The 13,407-nt window shown below is 33.6% G+C and overlaps 3 protein-coding genes and 1 long non-coding RNA gene across 4 annotated transcripts; 1 reads left to right on the top strand and 3 right to left on the bottom strand.

The window, feature by feature from the left end:
- Positions 1–2,009: 2,009 nt before the first annotated feature.
- On the bottom strand, positions 2,010–6,271 carry LOC110616023 (sugar transporter ERD6-like 7). The gene is made up of 18 exons (XM_021758322.2): positions 5,817–6,271; positions 5,622–5,684; positions 4,979–5,068; positions 4,789–4,848; positions 4,622–4,687; positions 4,444–4,509; positions 4,189–4,264; positions 4,019–4,083; positions 3,830–3,922; positions 3,657–3,737; positions 3,454–3,538; positions 3,241–3,284; positions 3,097–3,159; positions 2,939–2,998; positions 2,799–2,852; positions 2,643–2,702; positions 2,439–2,553; positions 2,010–2,344 (listed from the first exon to the last, which is right to left on the bottom strand). Exons 1-18 carry the CDS (start codon positions 6,006–6,008, stop codon positions 2,229–2,231), a joined length of 1,449 nt encoding a protein of 482 aa, XP_021614014.1. The 5' UTR covers positions 6,009–6,271; the 3' UTR covers positions 2,010–2,228.
- Positions 2,262–7,087, top strand: LOC110616024. Its single transcript, XR_002488132.2, has 3 exons — positions 2,262–2,340; positions 3,426–4,104; positions 6,655–7,087. It is a non-coding gene; the product is annotated as an uncharacterized LOC110616024 (long non-coding RNA).
- A 653-nt stretch (positions 7,088–7,740) lies between these two features.
- Positions 7,741–8,958, bottom strand: LOC110616027. Its single transcript, XM_021758324.2, has one exon. The coding sequence runs from the start codon at positions 8,880–8,882 to the stop codon at positions 8,364–8,366; it is 519 nt and encodes a 172-aa protein (XP_021614016.1). The 5' UTR covers positions 8,883–8,958; the 3' UTR covers positions 7,741–8,363.
- A 149-nt stretch (positions 8,959–9,107) lies between these two features.
- Positions 9,108–11,405, bottom strand: LOC110616026 (probable LRR receptor-like serine/threonine-protein kinase RKF3). The gene has a single exon (XM_021758323.2). It carries the CDS (start codon positions 11,226–11,228, stop codon positions 9,282–9,284), a length of 1,947 nt encoding a protein of 648 aa, XP_021614015.1. The 5' UTR covers positions 11,229–11,405; the 3' UTR covers positions 9,108–9,281.
- Between the last annotated feature and the right edge of the window lie 2,002 nt (positions 11,406–13,407).

The raw sequence follows: 13,407 nt of genomic DNA, 5'->3' as shown, positions 1-13,407 counted from the left end.
TCTCTTCTTTTTAAGGAGAAGAATAAATTATTTTTTTTTCATTATTGGTTATCATTATTTTTTTTTTCAAAAGAAGGAAAAAAAATAATATTTTAATATATTTTAAAAAAATATATGAAATCAGAAAGTGAATAAGAAATTTTATTTTAGAGTAAAATTAAATTTTTAATTTTTTTTTTAATTTTCATTTATTTTAATTAAAAAATAATAAAATGACTATTTTATTATTAGAGAGAAAAAATATAAATATTTGAATAAATTTTTAAAAATAAAAAGATTAATTTATTAATAATGATAATATTTATAAATTAAATAGTAAATCTCTTAATATAAATTTAATATATTTTAAAATAAATATAATAAAAAAATTATATTTTTTCATATGTATGAGAAAATAAAATAAATAAAAATTATTAAAAAAATAAAATATAAAAATATTTTATGGTGAAAAAGGAAAATTATTAGTTGCAGCTCCTTATATAGGTCAATTATCTCATCACATTAATTATGAGAACTAGATCCCACATTTATGTCGGAGGGTGTGAAAAGTTTTCTTTTTTATTTTAAATCATTTGAATTTTCAGTTAAATATACTAAATACTTAATTTATTAAAAAAAAAACGGAGATAAGCCCAAGAATAAGTACTTTTTATTATGTATTTCAATATTATCATGACATCATCAGACATTATTACATTTTTAATGTGTTTTTTCCTTCATAAAAAAGAAAAAATTATTTATTAATTAATCTGTAAATAGTAATATTTTAATTATTTTTAAATATTAAATATTATATAATTAAAGGATTATTGAAATTTTGATAAATTTCTATGATTTAACCAAAAAAAAACTATTTTTTATTGCATTTCAATCTTTTTAACACCCAAACACAAAGAAAATGAATCTTTAAATCAAATCATTAAAGTAAATTCGGTATTAATTTTGAAGCTAAGTTACTAGGATTTAACAAGTGATAAAGTGACCTTTGGGTTTCTTTATACAAATTTTTTAATATAGTTATTTCCATGATTGAAAACTTATTTTACAAATTTCTATTGGAATTTTTTAATATAAAATTATAAAATAAAAAAATTTTCATTTTATAAAAAATTAAATTAATGTAATAAATACAAAGGAATTAAAAACTATAAAGGTAGATTAAACTAACAAATTTACAATAAATATTTAATTGACATGTAAAACTAAATATTAAATCTATCCGATTTAATTTTAAAAATTTATAGATAAAAAATTGAACAGTCTTAAACTTATAATTTTAGATTTTATATTTAATATTTTAAAACTTAATTAAAATATTTCAATCTTAATTTTTTTATTAATAATAACCACCAAATAATATAAATAGAAAAATAACACACATTAAATTAAAAACAATAAAAATTGAAAAAAAAAAAAACCTCTAAGTTTATACACTTTGTTCATACTAATATTTTTATTGTTAAAATAAAATTGAAATAATTTATTTTTTTAAAAAAATAAAAATAGAAATGACCCGGAAAAAAAAAAAAAAAAAAAAAAAAAAAAAAAACCAAACCAAACCAAAATTTCAAATCTACGCGGTTCATCGTATTATTTCAGTTTAAGCATAATGCTGCTTGCCTCTACTTCGAACTGCAGCCTATTTTGAGTTTCTACCGTTTGAGGTGAATGATGATAACAACAGAGAGGGATGGAGATATTTCAGCTTTAAGTATATATATATATTCTCTTAGCAATTGAAATGCATAATTTTTCAGACTCGGGGAATTCTTGATCACAAATTGATCAATATATTGCATCCAATTGATCATCCCTTTGTTGTTCCATTAATCTACAATTTCACATCATTTTTTGGATTGTTAAACTGTTTTGATATGCCTGTCTTTTTGGATGTGAACTAACTTAGCTCTTAATTAATGGCAAACTCATACTATCAACAGCTTTATTCTTTCAGAATCCATGTATTCTCTAACGATTCTTAGCCTCCAAGAACCCAAGTGGGAGCAGAATTAGGTAAATCCAAATTTGGAGATTGAATTTCATCAACAAATGCTCAATTCACAGCTGATCTCAGTACAAATCAGGTGAGATAACAAATCTTAGCACCCCTCCTTTCAGTTGTTTCTATGAACAACATCAATTACCCATGATTCCGTTTTGGTCGGATCATAGTTATGTAATAGCATTTATTTCAAAGATATGGTTATCTTTCATTCATTTCTGTCTCTCTATGCATTAATGGCTGCTTGGATTTGTTCCAGGGTTCGCCCTTTGGTTTCTGGTACCACCTTGGCCACGAAGAAGATACCCAGAGCATTGATTGCAGCATAGAGAATAAAGGTACCTGAATTTCACAGTTAAAATTTACTTAGGGTTTTTATGCACTCGAGTTGTCTTTCGATTTCCATAGCTTCAGAATAAAATTTTGTTTTATTTACCATAGGAGCTCCAGCTCATGAGAAAGTTGTAAGTGTAGGAAATTGTCCATGCACCAAACCAGTTCATCAGTGTTGCTAGGCTTCCAGCTACTCCTTTAATATTTATAGGAAATATCTGCAACAATTTTTTTTTTTTTTTTTTAATTTTATGGATGAGATATCAGTCTCCAACAGCTAGAATTTTCATCTTGAAAAGTATATTACCTCTGACATTACAACCCAGGGAACCGCACCCATTCCAGCTGAAAATGATCCTATATATAGCTGCATTCGAAGATGTAAAAGTAGGAAATAGTAAGAACTTTTGTTTCCTGGAGATCAATCTGTTGGATTATCATAAAAAAACGCTTATGACGTTACCAGTATGCCAGTGACGGCGAGTATAGGTACAGACTTGAGTGCTAATTCATTAGCCTGCTTTCACAGAAAAACTTTACATGTCAAATATTTGAGAAAGACAGTGAAGAAAAAAGATGTTAGTTTGATTGCTTAGGAGTAACCTTCAGATAGAATGAAATTGCAGTTATAGCGCAGGCAGTGACCAGTCCTGATGCAGAAACCTAGAGTGTAAAGAAAGCAAAATATAAAGTTCTGTACGTGAAAAATGATATGCCCAACAAAATATTAAAAGTTAACAGGGCCTTGAACAAAACATCACCAATAAGAGAGGCCTTCTTCCACCTTTGTCTATCACAGTTGTGTTAAGGGCAGTAACCACTACCTACAAAATAGATCCATTTCAACCAATTCCTGTTGGATGGATGGACATATTTTAGACTTGAAGCTCGTGAAGGTTACAAACCTGAATAATGGCATAGGTTATGGTCCCAATAGTGGCAGAAAATCCTGAGATATTGGAAATGAAATAAGTAAATATCCATTATGGGAATAATACGTTATACGAGCAAAACGGATAGTTAAGCATGTCTTCTTATTTGATTAACCAGAGGCAGAATGTGATTTTTCCTTGCCCTTGTGATGCTAAAGGGCCTGCAGCATAAGTCAACCTCTTTACCTGCTGACTCAAAAATGTTGCTGACGTAAAAGCAGACTCCATTGATTCCTCCAAATTGCTGAAAGAACATCAATCCAACTCCGATCTGGTAAGACAAGGAAAAAGGTTACAACATGTAGTAGTTGATTGTCAGAGTTCATGAAGAATATTTCTTTTCAGATGAGATCAATTGAAAAACAATTTAAGGGAGGGGAATGATTTACAATAACAGAGCGTAGATATCTTCTTTGAAACAAATCTAGCAGTTTGGCTTTTGGGAGCCTCTCAAGAGTTTCTATATAATCCTGTCAGACAATAACATACTGCACGTCATATTTTCTCTCTAATACAAACATTTTGTGAGTATGGACAGACTCTATGTTTAAGGATTAAAAACCTTAATTTCAGCCGCCTCATGAGATATATCTGTGTCCTTGCCACGAAGCGTCTTTAGTGCAGTCTCAAACTGCTTTTCACGGCCCATCTTTGCCTGCATTCATGAGACATGTTTAATGTTATTTCAATGTGACAAATCGATTTGTGTGCAGCAAGAGATATTTAATTTTTTTATATTCTAATTGGTTACCAGCCATCTGGGGGACTCTGGAATGAGAAATAGGCCAAGAAGCAGAATAGCACAGGGGATAAGTCCTGCCACCAACCAGTTCATAGGTAAGCCTCCTGCTCTAATATGATTCCTGTGTATTTTCTGAATATTATAATTTCATATTGAATATAATAGAAAATAAAATTTACCAGTTAATGCCAGAGCCCTCCATGTTACTACTGTCCCTATTATGTAGAAAACAGACACTCCACTACAAATCATAAGCTGTTGAATAAGATGAAAACATTAGAAATGATCCTTGAATATCTTGTTTTGTCATGTATGATCTGCATTATGTTTTTCTAATTCTATCATTCAGAAAACTGACAAAATTTATGATAACAAATTGTATCAAATGTGAAAAAAAAGGCATTTCTCCAATTCTGTTGTGTGCATATCTTTACCTGATTTATTGTTGTTAAGGCTCCACGAAGATTTTTGGGTGCAATTTCAGCTATGAAGACAGGTACCTTGCCATCAAATTAAACAATGGCTTCCAAGTCATTAGCAGCAGGTAGTGCATTGTTTAATAAATATAAGACGTCCTAGGAAATAAATGCTGGAAGAAGAAAAAAAATGTACCACATAGGAAAAGACTCCCATCCCATATCCTGTTGCCAGTCTTCCGATGTCCAATGCTAGGGCCCCCTTTTGTATAACTCAAGGAAGAGATAGTCACGTCTATAGAAAATAATTTTGGTTCACATTCAGCTAAAACAGTAGCTTTTAGGCATCAATATGACACAAACCTTGGCAAAGTAAATGGAAAGCCAGCCTGCAACGCAGAAGGCTGTAGACACTCTCATTGCCTGAATTCATTCCATGTGCATAAGGTTAGATACATGGTGAATATCAGTCGGAAAAAATATTTAAGGATTGATTCCCACACAATTGGTGAAGCTCAATCCCTATAGATACATAAGAACATCCATTTCTTACTCCTTTCCGACCAATAAAATCAGCAATTGGTCCACTTGTGATTGCCCCAATCATTGCACCAAACGTCAATATGGAACCAAACACGGAATACTGCAAGCACACAGCTTATCACAAATCAGTTCATTGAAGGCTCATGTGGACCTAAGCTTTTAATGTTAGCAATATTTTATCCTAATCTTGATTCCCAGTCATTGTTCTGACCGTATGTAAATTTTTCTTGAAAACGCCTCCTGTTCTTCTAAATTCTTTGATCATTAATAGACATCACAAATCATTGCCAATAATGATTAAAGCTTTCATGCCCAATTGTTAGTCTTTCTAGACAACAACACCTCATCTAATTATGCATATTTTTTCTAATACTCCTTCCGATCTATTGCCAGTATGCATATATATCTAGACTTGTTAAAATGAATTCCATATTATTGCAGTTTTCAAACTTAATCCTGGAATTCGAGAATCAAAAGTCTTTAATCACTTCCTTCTTTTTTCTCTCTTTTTTTTCTTTTTTTGAGAGGAGGGGGGTTATGAAATCAGGGGGAATAAACTCACAAACAGTCTTTGAGTCCACCTCTATCTTATCCTACATTCTATCTTAGATGGAGATATGCATAGTAGATAAGGGGACAAGCCATTAACTTACCTCTGCTAGAGACAGAGAGAGATCGTCTGTTATAGCATCTTGAGTAGGTGAGGAATAGCCTGCCTGAAAACAAACAGTAAATTAGACCAAAACATTTTCTTTTCAGAATTTGTAACAGGAGCAAGTACGGTAGCTAAGCTGATTCTGAATATGCAAGTTCCTGAAACTACTTTCCGAAGCAAATGAGGTACTTACACAGCACCCAAATTCAAAAGAACCACAAACAGCAACGGCAGTGCTGAGGTAAACCATCCAGACACTCTCTTTGCTGCTATACTGTTCTCTAGATCCATCTTCCTCATCTGCTAGATTCTTCCCCACTAGAGGCTCTCTCATTTCTTGGTGCGCACCGTCATTTCCATCTTCTATGTCCTCTTTGATGGCCATGTCTTTCGCAATTCAACTTCCACTGTGTTTATCTCTATAAGCATGTGAAGGTGAAGAAATGATTTTGAGGTCACAGAAGATATGGAAAAATGGTAGGAAAATATCCTTTTAGAAAATATGAATGGCAACCAATGTTTACTTTCTGTCCTCGTATTTCATTGAGGATTTCTATTACCAGCAGCGTCTCAAACTTTTATTCCTCTCTAGGTAAGGGAAATGTGTTAATTAAATTATCGCAAACAAATGACTTGTCGTTTTCATGTAAATTGTACAGAATTTGAATTTGAATGAGAATGAGAAAAATTAAAATTATTTGAGAGAGATTGTAAATTATCCCCTACTATCAACTAAATTTTGGTTGACAGAGTCGTTTTTTTTTATATAAACTGGTGCCTCTAATTGATACTGTAAAATTATACAAGTGGCTGTCCTTAAAATTAGTGAAAAAATTGTAGACAAACTCCTTAAAATAATAAAGTTTGGTATTGACTGATTGTAAAAGAATCTATTTAATAAATCAGCCGTCTTTTTTGTCCCTTGTTCACCCTAACTAAATTTCAATCTTCCAAGTTTGTTACCGTCACTTAGAGCTCTTTATTACCCTGATGGGTTTTGATTACCTTTCCTAACCACCTGATCTATGCAGCTTTGACTGGCAGGTAATCAAATTGAGCTTTCTTTCTAAATCTCAAGGGACAAAGAAAATATCACAGCAAGATTCTGTTCAGAGATCTGTCAAGCACCATAAATCAATACTCAGAAGCAGATGTTGACTTTTGACTCTGATAGTTCCAAATATTACCATGATTTTACAGATAATAATGCTTTGGAAGCTGTGTATTTCATGTGCTGGTATACCAGTTACTGTTAATGCATTAATCCAAAGGAAGGAAAAGTGGCACATCTTCTCTTTGCTTCTGGTCTAAGTGGAGCCAAAGCCAATGTCGTTTTGCTTCTCATTAGTGTACTTTGTGTATGTGGGTCAATGTTCATTGCAACTTGCAAAACAAGTTGAGTGTAGATGGGAATTGTGTTTAATGAAGTTGACGTTAATCCACATATGATGTAGGAGGATTGTACATGAATCATTTCCTTTGGATTTCAAGAAATCCACAAATTGGTAATTTATGGGAAAATTATTAGATATGTTTGAATATTACTTGGGATAATATACTAAATTAATAATATTGTAATAAAAGTTAAGATTACCTTATATTTCTATGCAAATCACGAACAATCTAATGATAGTATGGTTTTAATTTTTATAATAATTTATTGTAATGATATTGGTTGAGTGAAAACAATATTTTACTGAAATCTAAATGTGAAACCTCAGAAAATCTAAAATTGACTTGCAATAGCTTTCCTTTTGGTCTAAACTTCATGATTAAAATATATCATTATTTGGTTTAATTTAGTAATAAAAAAGTGTCATTATATAATAAAATATTGTGTTTATTAAGAATACCTCTCTCCTAACCCATAGGATTTTTTCAAAATTATTTTAAAAATATTATAGTTTAAAATGAAAATAGGAATAGTAGAATATCAATATTGTTTAAAATAATAAAATAACTCTGTAAAATGTAAAACTATATCTCTTGTATTGAATATAACCATGTTATTTTATTTTTTATTATTTACAATATAACTATATTTAATATTACAAGAAAATTTATTTACTTTATTATGAAAATAAATAAAAATGAGAAAATGGGAAATTTTGTCTTATTAATAAATAATACATCATATTATATTATGTTATTAAAATAAAATAATGATATAGTATGAATTTTAGTAATTAGAAACTTGCGCACACTCTGGCGGCAAATACAATCACAGATTGATAAAGAAAATCTGGAAACTGGAATCAAGGAAAAAAGCTTCCATATGCCTTTTGAAAAAAATGAGAATAAAAAAAAATAATAAATAAACAAGCCTTATCTTATCTGCAACTCCAACCAAACCTAAGTAAGCAGGGGCTAGGGCTAATGGGCTAGAGGTACCATTGAATTGGGCTTGAGGACCCACCCAATGCTAAAGCTTGAAAGTAGGGAGGGTACTAGGCAGCCAGGTGAGCCCATATGAAAAGGCATCACCACCAGTACTGAAGAAACTCTTACGTCTCATCAAGAATTTGCATTCTCGTGTTGCACGATACACCCTTGTTTCCACCTACAATCATACACAATGTCTCCGCTTTCAGGATCGCAACCAACTTTCTTGGGTTTTCCTTGTCTTTGAACCAAGCAGGCCTCTCTCATATCAATCCTCAGAAATTGAATTGATGTTGCAGGCACCACTCACCCGTCTCATAGTTCTTCAGATCCCAGCGAATTGATACAGTTTCTGCCATCATAGTTTCGCATTGCAATTAAGTATAGGCCATCGAAATCTTCCAAGCCTAGGGGACACCATCTTCTTACGCCAGGTATCAATACCAGAGGAGTAAGTCTCAACTGCAAGTTCAGCGGAGATAACACTGTCGCCGGAGCATAAAAATCGAATCACAGTATAGGTAAACTTGCTGCCACGGCCTTTGCATATAAAACACAAACGTGTATTTTCATCATGAGAAGGACGAGGAGAGAGTTCGTTCCATTTTCCAACAAATGGATTGCAGATGTAATAAAAATGTTCAAAGGAAAGCTTGCGGCGACATAATAGCAAATCTTGGCAGGAGGCCAATACTGCGGCTTGGTCTGGGTCTAGACCATTTGGCGTGGAGGGATCAAGGTAAGCGAGAAAGAGAGAAGCGGTGAATTTGAAAAAGGATTCGTTTGAGGTCATAAGGAGTTTGTTGATTTGGTTGTTTTCATAGGAAAGGAAGAGTCGGAGATACGAGCATGCCACCGCTTGGAAACAAGCATCCATTGCTTGGCGGACTTCAGGGGAAATTGGATGAGGATTTCAATCAGTTGAGAGTCAAGAATCTCGAAGATGCCTCAACATTGTTTGACGGCGACAATAATTTCAAAGGCATTTTAAGGTACATTTTAGCCTGATGGGAATTTGAGCTTTGGTAGCTCTGTACATTTTGTTAGTCATCACACTTCAAATCCAGATACAGGATTATAGGACATGTGAAGGAAAACATCATAATCAAGAAGAAAAAATGTATGTCCCTTGAAAAAATCAAATTTCGTTCTACATTTATCTTTACAGTGGAGTTGTAGCTCCAAATTTTGAAACCTTGGGATCAAATAGAGCATATCAATCAGCGGAAGCATCACAAGAGAGCTTACATGATCCTCTTTGGCCATTCTACAAAATTTACAACAACTCCACTGGTCTAGAGTCCGAACTAAACCTTGCCTCCATGTGGCCAGAACTAGACCTTGCCTGATGGCTAGAAGGGTGATCATTCTCTAGCATATATGTTCGGTAGCCAGCCGGACTAGAGAGCTGACCTGACCAGCTACTGCTTGCTGATCTCTCGATATCATCCAGCTGAGCAACAAGTGGAATTGGCCTTTCTGGGATTGTGGGAATTGATTCTTCTGTTTCCAACATTTTCACAACCTGATCCATAGTTGGCCTGGCATATAACTGTGGATGAGAGCAAAGAACTGCAATTAACACATACTTCTCCAGAATATCTTGAGGGCCTAGCTCTGGGATACCATCTTCAATAACTTCTAAAGCTTTCCCTTTCCTCACCAGTGACCATGCCCAATCAGTCACAAGAGCAGGCTGGCTCTCTTCACTCACAATGAGTGCCTTCTTTCCACTCAAAAGCTCAAGAAGCACAACACCAAAGCTATACACATCACTTCTTTCTGTCAATTGCCCATACAAAGCATACTCAGGAGCAACATATCCCATAGTTCCAGCTACTCTGGTGCTTAAATGAGTTGCACCCTCTGGGGTAAACTTTGCCAGACCGAAATCCGCCACCTTGGCCTCGAATCTTTCATCCAAAAGTATGTTACTGGCTTTAATATCCCTATGAATAATTCCTGGTTGAGCGCCATAATGCAAGTATGCCAATCCCCTGGCGGTTCCCAGTGCAATCTTTTGCCTAACAGGCCAGCTAAGCTTTTCCTTCTGAGATCCAAACAAATGGTCATGTAAACTCCCGTTCTTCATCAAATCACACACGATTATCCTCTGGTGACCCTCAAATGGAGTAGTGGCTGTACAGTAGCCTCTCAATGCAACAAGATTCACATGCCTCACACTAGCAATAACCTCGAGTTCATGTATGAAACTAGCATCGCCAGCGGCAGACATATTCTTGAACCTTTTCATAGCCACTTGAGACCCATCTGGCAATTCACCTTTATACACATTTCCATAGCCTCCTCTTCCAATAATGTTGTCCCTCGAAAAATTCCTAGTTGCCTTTTTTATCTCATCAATTTTGTATTCAACAAGAGTAGTACTTCCACTGATGGACTCCAATCCAGCACTCAAATTCATCTCAACTCCCCTACCAATTCTATCTCTTTTCTTTTTTCTCCTCAAACCCTCGTATCTTAGCCTCAAAAACCAACACCCACCAATTATTATCAGCAATCCCACACCCAAAATAGAAATTAGCAAAATCAAAAGTTTCCTCTTTTTGCTTCCCGATTTCTTTGGAATGAAATCAAGCAAAAACAAACACTTAGCTGTACCTCTATCGGTGGGACCATACCTATTAGCGAACGCCGCCGCATAAATCGACGGATACGCTTGACAATCCGACAGGTTCCCGACGGACTTCCCAGTCAAGTACAAGGCCTGCTGCCTCGACAAGCTGGCAGTGCAAGCTGCACAGGGGGAATTATTTTCAAGCGACTGGTTACAATTGGAAACGACGTCACGAAACGAGGAGTTGGGAACCTGAGCCTCATATTGAGATCTAGTAGTGATATCCATACAGCCTTGAGAGATCCAACTGGTGTTGAATCCACAAGATGATCGAATATCAAAGTTGGGTCGTAAATCGTTAACAATATCCTGATAAGCTCGCCAGCAGGCCTCGGCCGAGTCGAGCGGGGGCAAGAATGAATTACTGCGCTGCAGGTAGTAGGATTGGACGAGTCGCAATCCTTGCCTGGCGTACTGGCATTCCTGGGAACCCGAAATACTGGTGGACTTGGAGTCGGCGATGAGCTTGCGGAGGACGCCGAAGTCGAGCGGGCATGAAGCGGTGCCGTTTTGGGCGAAGCTGGGTGTCACGGAGAGAGCTAGATATGTGAAGAAAAGCAGACAATAGTTGCAGAAGAGGGACATGGGGAAGCTCAGGATGGTGGGTTCACAAGAGAGACGATAGGCATAATTTGACTAGAAATGAAGCAGTTGGTGTTTTTGTTCTACTTCTGGCAGCGCCCAGTTGACAGTTGAAAGAGCAGAGTTCCAGGAAGGTTATCTGTAATTAGGTTATTTCTTCTCTCTTAATTTAACAGTGAATCCCTTACTTAATTAAGTTCAAGTTGTACTTATATATTTGTATAAAATAAATATTTTATTATTTCAAAAAAAATATTATTTTAAAAATATGTTATGTTTAGTCATACATAAAATTTTAAGTCTTGCAGCTTGAATTTCCAGATTCTTTCCTCAACACTTTTGTACTTCTATTAATGTCAAAATTCTGCCAATTAGGTAATTTTATTAATTGATTTCCTTTTTTTAATTAATTAAAAGTGAAATCCCAATTTGGTAGAGAGAATGTGTAGTTTCTGCTATGCATATATCATGATAATTGAGTTAAAGGGGAGATAATTTATGTTAATATTGGTGTATATTTACAATGGAGAATTATATTCCATATTATTGATTTAATTGACATTTATTTCCAATGAACTAAAAAAATGGCTTGCGGAATACTGACTCGAAAGGCGTAAAGAGATCATTAAAGAGCGCATACCTCTTGCTAGCGCATTCTTTTCCACCATTGATAGCCTGATTCGGCTCCACGAGCTTCTTTTATTCTTGACTAGAGTGTAATCGAGTCGAGCCGAGCCGAATTTTATAAAGCTCAAGCTCGTTTATTAAAAAAGTTTAGAAGTTCGAGTTCGAGCTCTAATATTTGATTCGAGCTCGGCTCGAAAATTAAATATTATAATCGAGCTCGACTCGTGAAAGGCTCGTTCGATTTAATAACGAGCCTAATTCGAGCTCGAACTCGAAAAACTCGATTAAGAAGCTCGTTAATAAAATTCGAGTTCGAACTCGGAAAACTCAATTAAGAAACTCGTTAAAAAAGCTCGAGACCGAGCTCAAAATTAAAAAGTTTGGTTTGAGCCCGAGTTCAAACTCGAGCTCGAATTAATAATTACACTTTAATCAGTTTTTAATCATCATTAATTTAAATAATATAAAAAAAGAGAGTGTACATAAAAAAAATTACGTAACACAATTTATAACTAAAATAACACAAATAAATATAAATTCAACAACATAATAAAATTAGATTACACACAAAATTTAATATCAAACGAATAAAGTTTATTCCAACTTCCAACAGTTGAAACAAACTAATATAATTTAATTATCTTCGTAATCATCTTCATGCTTATTCAATTAGTTAACTTGAATTTCAACTTTAACATCCATATAACCTTAATTAATTATTATTAATATACTTTGATAATTATTATCATCTTTTATATTGTATGCTTAATTATATACAAAATTTTTTTTATAATTATACTTTAATTTTAAAATGTATATAATTTTTACAACTCAATTTATCATGTAATACTATAATTTTAAAGAATACTTATTATAATAATTAATATTAATTATTTGTGATTATACATTAATTTTATGGAATCTTATTATAATAATTATATACAAAAGATTTTTATAATTTAATTTTAAAGAATATTAATTATAATAATTAATCTTAATTATTTATAATTTTCAATACTATAATTTTCAAGTATTTATAATAGTTTAAATTTTATAACTTTATAGTTATTTTTATTTTTTTAATAATATATGAATTTATTCATAAATTTATTTAACGAATTGGTTCACCAATTTATTTAAACAATATTACTCACGAGCCTATTTAACGAGCCTGCTCGCGAGCTTTTTCAACGAGTCAGCTCGTGAGCCTAAAAACGAGTCAGCTCGCGAGCCTTAACGAGCCGAATACTATGGAACTCAAGCTCAGCTCGTTTAAGTGACGAGCCTCAAAATTGAGTTCGAGCTTGGCTCGTTTAAAAAACGAGCCGAACTCGGTCGAGTTTTTATCGAGTCGAGTCTCGAGTAGCTCACGAATAGCTTGACTCATTTACAGCCCTATTGGCTATGAAAGGTTTTGCCTTTATTGACCCATATGTTTTACTCTTCCAATCTTTGATAGGATTTTTTGCTATCATTTAAAAAGTAAAGTTTCTTCCAATTAGACTTCTATAGGCAGTGATGGCTGGAGCATTCAAAGATAAGGAGAAGAGCAATC

The sequence above is a fragment of the Manihot esculenta genome, chromosome 5 (genome assembly GCF_001659605.2).
Source record: "Manihot esculenta cultivar AM560-2 chromosome 5, M.esculenta_v8, whole genome shotgun sequence".
In the NCBI taxonomy this organism is placed as follows: Eukaryota; Viridiplantae; Streptophyta; class Magnoliopsida; order Malpighiales; family Euphorbiaceae; genus Manihot; species Manihot esculenta.
This window is presented reverse-complemented; position numbering and strand designations above follow the sequence as displayed.